This window comes from Ascaphus truei, chromosome 7, assembly GCF_040206685.1.
Source record: "Ascaphus truei isolate aAscTru1 chromosome 7, aAscTru1.hap1, whole genome shotgun sequence".
NCBI classification, from domain to species: Eukaryota; Metazoa; Chordata; class Amphibia; order Anura; family Ascaphidae; genus Ascaphus; species Ascaphus truei.
In genome coordinates this window covers 91,790,090-91,801,315 of record NC_134489.1, presented here as the reverse complement: position 1 = coordinate 91,801,315, position 11,226 = coordinate 91,790,090, and the positions used below count along the sequence as shown (strand labels likewise).

Genomic DNA, 11,226 nt, shown 5'->3' with positions numbered 1-11,226 from the left:
CCCTCAACCAATTATTATTTATTTTACAAAGCTTAAGCTTAAGTTTAAGACATTGGAATAGAAATCTCACCTCCATTTCTCCTACCACCAACTGACCTCTGCCTTCTAATTCGCAAACCCTCCACACCCCACCCTCGCCCCGCTGGGACAGTTCCATGACTGAAACAGTTCCCTTTGTGTTCTTCCAACACTACCACAAGAATACTGCCCTCTGCTGGTAATACACTTCTCATATTAAACTGTGGACAATAGTGAGTGAAATGAAGATCATGTGCAGACCTTTGCAACCATTATTACAGACATTCAGTTCCAGGGGGCCATTTGTAAATATGAGATTCTGTTAATGAATTTACGGTCATTTCTTGAAAAAGAAACCCATTTTGCCATGAAACGTAGAAAGTTGAGATCACTACCTGACCAGTTACAAGTGTGAATTCACATTCACACATCACAAAATGAAATACTGTAGTGAGCAAATTATAATAAAAGTTGAAAGACACTTAAATTATACAGGCCTTTGATAATTGCTCAATCAGGCTTTCGAAGCAGCCTGTGAAGCCCCGTACATCACATGTAGGTGCTCACAAACCACCTATCAGTCGTCTAGCACACTCATTTGAAGTTGTGTCATGTCTCACCTGGTTTTACTGGTGGCATTAAAGATATGTAGAAGGAAGTGATATTGGAATAATGTTAACAGACTATGTAAGAAAGTAATAGAAAATAGCTTTGGATGGAATGAAGTGTTGTGGGGTAACATGAGAAGAAAGAATCACAGCTAAATATCTAAAAAAGAAAACTTTTTAAAGTGATACTCAAAACTAAATGAGGAACAAATGGCATGCACTCGCCAAGCAATGTTATGGGGAGCTCTGTTTTCTGATTTTAATCTCTCAAGTCTCAAAACTTTGATGTAAATATATTCATCGCTTTGTGTTATTCTATTTACACTTTCAAAGCGATCAACAAGTAGGCTATGCACACTGCCATATTATTATTTCACAGCAGAATATCACACAAAATATTGTAATCATAATGACCATCAAAAGTGGGCCTCTTTTTTACTGGAGCAAAAGGGAAAATGTGATCTAGCTTACCAGAACCAACTACAGAGGGTTTCAGAATATCGTTGTTGTGCCAGTTGTGATCAATTCCGCTTTCCCTCAGTTCATCTTCCTCTTCCTCTCTTGGCAACAGTCCTTGGCTGGCATGTGGTGAAGACTCGTGGTTGAGCATGCTAGATGGGCTTGTTTCCTGGTCCAGAGTGGTAATAATACTGTCATCTTCAGCAATGTGGAGTTTGTCCTCTTCATCTGTTTCTGAACCCGTTTCCACTACATTCTCATAGTTCAAAACTGCAAAGGTAGAGAAAATAAAGGACAGGTTAAATGAGAAATCTTAACATTTTTAAGGTTTGAACATGGTTTATTGAGGAATGCTGTGTACATAGATACCATAGATAATGGCGTGAGGGGAGTTAAAATACGTTATTTATATATGACACCTATTTATGTAGATGGGACGGAATTTTCTAGTCACAAACTTGTAAAACTAGCTTAATCTAAAACATTCGGTCTCGAATCAATAAGAATATGTCTCAGTTGTCATATTCGGGGCTAAGTATTATCCGATTCAAATAAGCAAAGAGAAAAAAAGCATCTTTCAGACCATTCGACTGTAATCAAATCATTTTCATATTCCATTAATTACAAGAGATTTCAAGTGCCACTATCAAATCCAGCCCCGATACAAATGCAAAAATAACTCACAAGAACAAGCTCTCACCCCTTATGCAGCCCTCAGTCCCAGAAATGCTCAGCGGCTTTTCTTAAAATAGACAGCCTGTAAATAAGGTCTGTGAACTCAATTGAAGGTGGCTGTTTCTGAATTAGTCAGCCCTCACAAGGCTCTCGGCCTACATGCTAGTACATAAATTGTCCACTTTACCACCAGACAAGAAAGATTAGAGTAATAAACACGGGGCATTAGCTCAGCTAGAGAAACACACCATCCGTTACGCACACATGGGATTGCCAAGAACTGTTAACCTAACTCTCAAGAAACATGCTCAAAAAACAAGTTAGAACCATGACATCATGGGAACAAGAGAAAGAAGGAGGAAAAAAAGCCTGTGGAAAAAAGCGCAAACAATTTTCAGGTTCATTTTGATTTCTCTGTGCCTAATAAAGCAGCCCTCTCCTAACTTATCAACTGAGCTATCTCAAGTGGCTCTTGCCAGCTATCGGATTATACAAAAGTGGCAGAAAAGAGTGGGGTGGAGGAGGGGAAAATGAAAAGGATTGTGTGTCGGCTTCATAATGCTTTTGGAGAATTCTTGAAACATGTCTAGTTACAAATTTTAGTCAGTCATATCTGTTTGCTTTGACAGGTTCCCAGGGAGTAAAAAGGAACAAAAAGAGAGAGATTTTTTTTGTCATGTGAGGCTGGGGACAAAAAGATCACACCGTGCATATCTGCTCATAATATGATCTTTGTATAATCCGCGGGTCTGCACTTGCCTTCTGAACAACTGCACAACAGGTGCAAATTAAAATGAAAACGGCAGCAGAGCCGGGCAAACAGAATCTGCTGACCTGGTTTGAATACCAATTGACGGGGGAAACAAAACCTTTTCAAGAGGTGTGACCACATGGGTTTAGGCAAGTTCAGGCTGGGTAATGCCCTCAGAACTACAAAAAGAGAGATATTCTAACGTCTCCACTCTAGCTGTGTGGTCCAGATATACCTTAGTACAATCAATATTGTGATTCTTTTTTTTTCTGGTGACTGAGGTTTAACTATTTCTTAGCAACACGCAGAAGGTTCTTTACAAATGTTCTGAGTGCAGAGTCAGGGGAGCTTTAACAAAAGCTCCTAAGGCCTGGGAATCTTTCAACCCACCTCTTAAAAAGTGATCTCTGGGCACAGGAGGAATAAAGAAAGGTCCAGGAGGAGTGAATAAAATTATCTAGGGCTGGACAGGCATTAAAAGGCCTTTATCCTTGAAAAAAAAAATATGCCTTTTGAGGTCTCTTTTTGCCCAGCTCTCACTATCCGGAGTGACACGTGAGTTCCTGCAGCAAAAGAAGCTGAAATATTTCCTTCAGAAAAAAAAGAAGAGATAAATGATTTATCAACAGCCCCTGAGGAGTCCAAAAAATCAGAACAATCTAAACAAGCAATGAAGTCATGTCTCAGGATGCAGGGTCAGGGATAGAACATCCATCACCTTCATGGACCAACAATACTTCGCACCCTTTAGTATCCTTTCACAAGCAGTAGTAAATACTTTAAAAGAAATAAATAACTTCAGAAGTGTAAAATGACCCACCTCTATTATCCTCCTATGTGATTTAAAAATAAATAAATAAATAAAGTTAATCTAAGCTACAATGTCACTTAATTCTAATCTTTGCAGCAATGCTCAATATGTTAATGAATGTAGTGCTTGTATTTTAATGTTACATTGTTTTGCAGGGAATACATCCAAATTACTATCTTACTTGACTAAAAACCACCATGCGATGCAAAGAGAGTATCATTCTCAATACAAAAGGGCTGTTTCTATTAAGATTTCATTTTGCTGATATGCACTACTGGAGTGGGTAACCACTAGAAAATTATTCAGGACACAGTTGCATCTGATGGCCACATATTCCCTGTACACCGTAATTGGGATAGCTTTGTTTTAGTAATGGATTTTCTGACTTGTTACTCAGATACAGGGCAACTCTCTCAGGCATTACACAGAATCAACCCAGGAGACCTGGCAAGGGTAAACATTTTGGGGCTGGAGTAGGAGATGTAGATTTAGAGGCTGGCCATGTATACATACTTAAGTGGTTATTAATAAAACCTATATGGTGCCAATCGGGGAACGAAATGCTTATTGACTTGTTGAGTCTTTGTGCAATAGTGTACAGTGTATGAGAAACTAATGTCATTAAAGTATAACACAGACTTGTCGCTTTGCATATTCCTTAATTCTTAACATTTTTAAGTGCCTTGATTTGAACACAGACATGAAACTCCCCCCTACACAGCTCAGCCCAGTGCCTATAATGTTTTTTTTTTCCACCAGGTCAAAATGAGCAACTTCTTGCATGAGCCTCAGCAAAATCTTATACATGCACTGAAGCTACGTGGCTGGCACCAATACAGACTGTTACTTCAAGCCACAAGAGTGGTGGGAGCCCAACGAATTCCTCTCAGTAATTCAATAAACAAGGGCAAAGATGTACTGTTCACTGGCTCAAAATAGACACTCATTTTACATGTCTCTCTGAGGCACAGAAAATAAAAAACAACAACTAAAGAACAGTAATAAATGGCCAAAAACAGCATTGATATCCAATCCCTTACAGTAATCTTCAGAGGAATTAATTACAATCCACAGCATTAGATGCCTTGCCAAAATTCACCCATAATTATGCTACATACAGGTAGCGATGGAAGACTGCCATGTGATACAGTGATTACAGGATAAGAGATGAGTAAGGATTTCACTATGAGCTTACAACGTGTACTGGAAGCAATGGTAATCCATATAATACTGCACTGACATTATTCCCATTTCATTCCTTCATGAAACAAACACAATTTACCATTTAAATAAAACTACAAAGTAAAGGGGGTAATATAAATCTAAATCCCCTCCAAGTGTTTTCAATGTAAAGGATAATATATTCCAAGATTAACACACACACACACACACACACACACACACACACACACACACACACACACACACACACACACACACACACACACACACACACACACACACACACACACACACACACACACACACACACACACACACACACACACACACACATCCCTTACAATAAATGGAGCTAATTAATTTATGTAGTGTATCCAATACATTGCGTATTTTGCTGGCTCATTTAGTGATAGTCAATGACATTATAAGAGAAACACACATATAGGTTTGTTTACACCTTTTTTACAATGCCTTCAAAAGCCACATTTTTGTGTATTACGTACATCATTTATTTTTACTTCCAGGCTATCAGCAGCTGCATCTCTCAGGCATGACATTTTAAGGCTTGCCTTACCTGATGGAAAATTATGAGAAAATCATGGCCTATGATACCTAGTAAATGTTGCTGATAATTAGTCTGACATTTGAAGTAGCTGTAGCATTATCTTGTGGATGCTGTAAACAATGTTACCTAGTGAGCTCCTTTTCACAGATGCACGTTACTCTGTCAGTTGAAGAACAGAGAAGCATCTGTTCCTAATGTATAGTGTATTGATCATGGTGACTTGTGCCTTCAGAAATTTGTGTGGGGGGAGGGAAAATGGAAAGAGTGATAATCGTGTCAACTTCTGTCACTGGAGCAAACCTTTGTTTGAAAGGAGGAAGAAGCGTAAACAGTGATTGGTCAGACAGCGGCTGTATAAGCATGTTATGTCAATATAGCCTCCAATGAAATGACTGAGGAGCACATTTTCCAATAATGATAAGATATATATTATTTCTGTATCAACAGTTATAATCCATCTCCATACAAATGCTCAACATTTTGTAAAACAGCTGTAAATACATCTATATAACTATTATGCGTTGACAATACAAGGCCCCTAGAAACGCATGTTTGGAGAAACCCTTAAAAATCACCTCAAAGCAGTGTATTTCAATACTTGGTATCTCGATACACCTGTGAACTCAAATTACAAAAAGTTATTTTTTTTTAAATTCTTATATTTCTCTGTGAATATTGTGTGCTTGCCAGGATATCCCCTTATCCATAGGCACCACTAAGGACCAAAATGGAGCAGATGTGGAGAGATGTGATGGTTACAGGACAGCAGGAGTAAGAAAAATAAAACAAAAAACAGAGTGACACTGGCAGGCCAGGCGAAGGGCGATAGGCAAATACTTCAGAAAATAGCTATCTGCATTTAGTCAAAACATGGGTAAGCAAGTTGTGTGCTTGAAATCACAAACTTCCAAGTCTTCACGGAAGTTTGAGTAAATCTTCAGAACAAACTTTAGAATCCTAGCGAAATTAAAACCCAAGGAAGGTTCAACCTCTGATTTTTTTTTTTTAATGAAACCTTTTGAGTTCCGGAAAAAACAAAACACGCAAACTTTTGAAAAAACAATTCAAAGTAAAAATAAAGTTCATCCAACTTTAAAACAAACAATTCCTGCTTATTGTTAGTTTTTTTCCCCCATAATTTGTTAAAGAAGGGAATGTTTTTACTAAATCATTCCCCTTTTGGCAAAACCAAAGCCAAACCATGGAAATTGTTGTAGAGCAAAAACCAAAATACCACTGCAAGTGTCTACCCTACAGTGAAACTCATTACCACTACAGATTGTAAACAGGGACCTCCTAAACGAGTGTATTGCCATGTATACATTGATACTGTTCATTATGATTATTATTTCTCACTCCCATTGTACATCGCTACGGAGCATGTTGTCCTATTACAAATAAATGATAATAATTATCGCTCATAACAGCATATTCATTTTGTTTCGGGGGAAGCATAGGGATATTGATCTTGCAGGAAACCAGAATACTTTGTGACGTGACATTTTCTTGAAAGAAAAATACATTTGAAGAATAAAGAGAATGATAACTTCTCTGAGCTCAAACTATAGACCTAACCCCCTTAGGTCCATAGGGAAACAGAACAAAAAGCATGTACAATTGCAAATTGGCACTGAAAAAGTTAACAATGCCTAATAGTTTGGTTTACTATAGACATAAAGACAGTGAGATATTATAATGTTTGACACTATTACTATTATATATATACTATCCTAATGTATCATTTTAGCTGCCATATACCTGAAGCAATAGTAAGCAAATGATAACAAAATTCTATGGTAACATTTTTACAATGAACCTCTTAATACTTTCACAGCAGCAAAACAATCTATGCTGACATGTACAAAAATGGTATTATAAGTGCACCAAACATTTAATTAATATTGAAAAACGACATTAAATAGAAACAACATGAAAAAAAACCCCTGTAATATATGTATTTCCAAAACCAAAAATTAAGGGAACCTTTCGATCAGTACAGTTGTTTTGGCGTTTTGTATCTGGCATGAAGTCAGACCTTGTCCAGCTTTAAGTTTTATAGTATTTGGACCTTGAAAGGAAAACCTTGACTAAACTGAACATAAAGCAGGGGAAACTGTGTCCTTGTGTAAAAAGATATTGTGTCTATTACCTTCCTCCAAAAAATGTTACACAACTTTAAAAGTACGTAGCAAAAAAACCAAACAAACAGTAATCTCTATAGAAACTTCACTCCTCCACCTCCCAAACCCAGTACATTAATTTCGCCACAGAAATGCTTACAGCTTTACAATGCATGTCCAATCCAGCCACTGGTCACTGAATTATCATTATAATACATATTATAATATAAAACATTACTTTTCCTTTGCAGCATTTGGTATGAGTTTTGAGAGTCACCCCTACCTTGGCCAGAGGAATTAACATCACCTGGCATTTTAGTATAGGCTCTTCCATCAAATGATCTTTTAAATTTCCACGTAGGGCGACGCTTTCTTCCTATTCTGTCCATAAAAATAGTTTTGTGAAATGTCCCTCTGTGTGTCTTGCTTTATCCTTGGTCAGTTCAACGGGAGCAGTTGTCCCTGACAAATGTTAAGTTCAGGTAATGTGCTGCTTCCTAGACCATTTACAGAAATGATGGGATGGATTTGTCCAGCTGGAGGTAACAGTTCACCCCCCCCCCTACCCCAAGCAACTAGGGGGTGTTGATCACCTGAACAGTTAAAAAAAAAAGGGGGAGGTGAAACCATTAAGGTGGAAATGAGGTCTGGCTAGTCCTCCCAGCAGAAGGTTCAAGCTCTCAAAGATACCAGAGAAGGTTTTTTTTTTAATGTAAATAAGTATTTCTTAATGTGAAGCATTAAGCAACTTGGAACCCTCAACTTTTCCCATCTGAAAATGGGATAACCTCTGCTTGATATGTTTTGCTTTTCTTTTAAACACCTTTTCATCATTATGGGAAAGGTTTTTATTTATTTTTTTACTTTAAGACCTTCACTAACATAAAGAGCGTTCTGCGCATTACAAAACACAGTGCATGAGGCATCTCTTTTAAAACTGACTCTATACAACTCTTCATTCTCAGTACAAGCTTCTGCTGGTGACGACTGTGTTTAAATCAAGCTTTGCTTCGACTAGTAAGCTTTTTAAATATTCAGCTTCTTTTAACAGACAAGCCTTCATTCCTAACACATTGCCTTCATTCCTGACACATTAAACCTTTCTGTTAGACTGTTTTCCAAACAGCTTCCTTGCACCTCACAATGGACAAAACCAGACAACAGTGAAAGGGACAGTGACATTGCAGAGACAAAAGCTCAATACATTACAGCCACTCTAAACAGAGCACAAAAGCAACGGAGGCAGTGATGTGTAAATCAAACAATGTGAGGGGAAAAATATTGAATAATTTCTGTCATGAGGCACTGACTAAAGCCAGGCTCTAATTGAATTAAACTCCCATTTATTTGCTCAGGCCTAAACAACAGGCTGAAAAAAAAGTAAGGTTTGCTCAACTGTTCTGAGGTACCACCTTTCCTCACCCTTGTATAAATCCACCATCTGTGCTCACACGCACACATGTTCCATCTCACAACAAATGTACCGAGAGTCATGGAAGCACAGGAGCCAAAAAAGCTCAAGGAACACAAAAGCTCCCTAGGCTGCCTCTGGTCTGTGGGAGCAAAAGGGGGAGAAAAGATCCTTTGCACATTGCCCAGGTGAGATAGTCTGGCGCGTCCTCTCAGCCTCGACACGCGTCAAGTAAAAGAAAGGTTAAAATTAGAAAATTCAATTTATTTGATAATTTCCCAGAATAATTAGAGTTAATATGGGTTAATTAATATGCAAATCTCTCAGCAGATGTTCTGCAGCAGGGCCTGTGTGAGAAAACAGCCTTTGCTTTCTCCTACGTGATTGTGGCTGTCAGTTATTAGGTATAATTACTGTAACTAACCAAATACACACAAAACCTTTGGAATATAAAATTGTTACAGTTCTGGTGCTGCTCAAGCTGCTACTTTCCTGCAATAAAAGCTAACAATTTATTTCAGAAAATAGGAGCCTTTTGTTTCTTCCTGGATTTAAAAAGAAGAGATGAATTAAGTAAATGGCTTATCTTTTTCTGTGCATAATTAGGTCACTATTATAGGAACATTCCAATGAGCAGTGGTGCAAATGTACACAAAAAAACAATAGCTGGAACCACCTGCATAATCACCGAACATTAAATCCAAATCTTTCACTGCCCAGTGAGAACCAAAATTGCCATGTATACTTCTGATGCAAACATGTTCTGAATCGAAACCGACCTCAAACCTTTATTAGAAAGTCAATCATAGCTGTTGTTTTTCAAAGAATTTAAAAGAGATTTAATAGGATGGCTGAATTGTGCTAGTTATAATAAATACATTTGTAACTGTTACCTTAAAAAAAAAAAAGTATCTGAATTGATATCTGTGGAATTGTCCATTGAATAAGTGGATTATTGTAAAGAACCCATTATGTTCTATACAGCAAGCACTACTTGTATAAAAATCAAAAGCTGCTGTATATAAATAGTGTCTATTGCTCTTTGCAGAAGAAACACATTTACAATAAAAATGGAGCACACTGAATAAAGAGTTACTCTACTCTGCCACTTAAATGTGCAAATATGTAATCACATATAATATTCAAGAGGAAGAAAAATAGCAGGAAGGAAGTTGTTGTTTGTACTCTGTTTACAAACTAAAGAAAATTAAGTTGAATTTTACCGTATTTTAAATGTTACTTGTCCACATGATAAATTTCCACAGCCAATTAGAAAGTGAATTTTTTTACCATTATGTGAAACTATACAATAATTGATTGCACAGTTTAAGAAAAATAACGGTCGATATGAAATTAAAACAAGAGGAGTGCCTCATATTTAAGCAATTGTAGATTTTCAACAAATATTTCTTTTTGTCACCTAAACGGTATGTAAATAAAACACTCCAGCTGTAAATTTACTCAAGCAGAATGCTGTAGATACTTGTAAGAATGTAGCTGTCACTGATAGGGCTCTTTTTGAACACCAAAGCTCTTATCAGGAGTCCTGCTCTAAAGCTGAGCTCTGACGACACCATTCTCCCAAACGCTTCCCTCTTGGCTCCAGCTTTCTGAGAGAGACGTCATGGCCTGTTGCCACCAGAGAATGGTTGTGCCCCATCCCGCCTACTGCTTCCCTCCTCCCCAATCCCTTTCAGGTGGTGGAATTTGCTGACATTGGCGGTACAGGGTAGCATGTCAGCTCGAATGCTGGGTGTGGCATTAGTCTGTTAGATAGTTACAGTGCATTGCTATGTCGTCCTTTAGTCAGGAGAGGTGTTTTATCTAAAACATGCAGCCCATTGCCTCACCTTAAGCCATTTTCCTTAATATGAACTTTAAGATGTTGCCTAACTTACTTGATCTTTAACTGTTCATGCAATGTCTTCATATTTAATGTATAACCCAGTTCAACTAATGTAGTGCAATGTCTTTATATATAATGTATAACCCTGTTCTCCTATGGAACCATGTATTTGTAACCATGTATCTGTCATCATAACTCTGTGCCCAGGACATACTGGAAAAGGAGAGGTAACTCTCACTGTATTACTTCCTGGTAAAACATTTTTATAAATAAATAACAATAAATAATGTCAGACATTTTAAGTCAACCGATTCACAAAATGTATCTGGTGTTAAAGAAGAATAATTTCTGACATCTAAACTATGCATAACCCACACCGTTCTGGTCTTTCATAACTATCATCCCTCTGCTCATTTTAACGGTTACTATCCCTATCACCTTTAGCTATAATCGTTAAAAGCTGTTTGCTGACAAGCACATCAAGGTTCAAACCTAAACAAGGCAGCTCCCAACCTCTGTGAATTAGATACCTTTCTCTGGCCAGTGCATGATAACACATTATCTTACTAAGCAGAATAAAACTGTGCAAAATGATAACAGTAGGTTTGAGAAACTTTCTTGTTCTGTGAAAGTTATCACTGCCATGTGTTTGCATAGTGCTCAAACACTTATCAAAATCCCTGAGCAGAAAGTACAGAACCTACATTCAAATTAAGATACAGTGGAATGTTGGAGGCTTAATAGGTGATAAGGTTAGATTCTTAACCTCTTAGTCTTTCA

The 11,226-nt window shown here is 37.5% G+C and overlaps 1 protein-coding gene across 9 annotated transcripts in view; it reads right to left on the bottom strand.

Moving 5' to 3' along the window:
• The window catches only part of ZEB2 (zinc finger E-box binding homeobox 2), a 115,759-nt gene that overhangs the window by 27,029 nt on the left and 77,504 nt on the right, over window positions 1-11,226 (bottom strand). For 8 of the 9 annotated variants that reach the window (XM_075609442.1, XM_075609439.1, XM_075609446.1 and 5 more), the window contains one exon: window positions 1,098-1,355. In XM_075609442.1, coding sequence (XP_075465557.1) covers window positions 1,098-1,355 — 258 coding nt within the window. Of the gene's footprint in view, window positions 1-1,097; window positions 1,356-7,472; window positions 8,083-11,226 lie in introns of those variants that run through there. The other variant, XM_075609445.1, reaches the window with a different exon arrangement.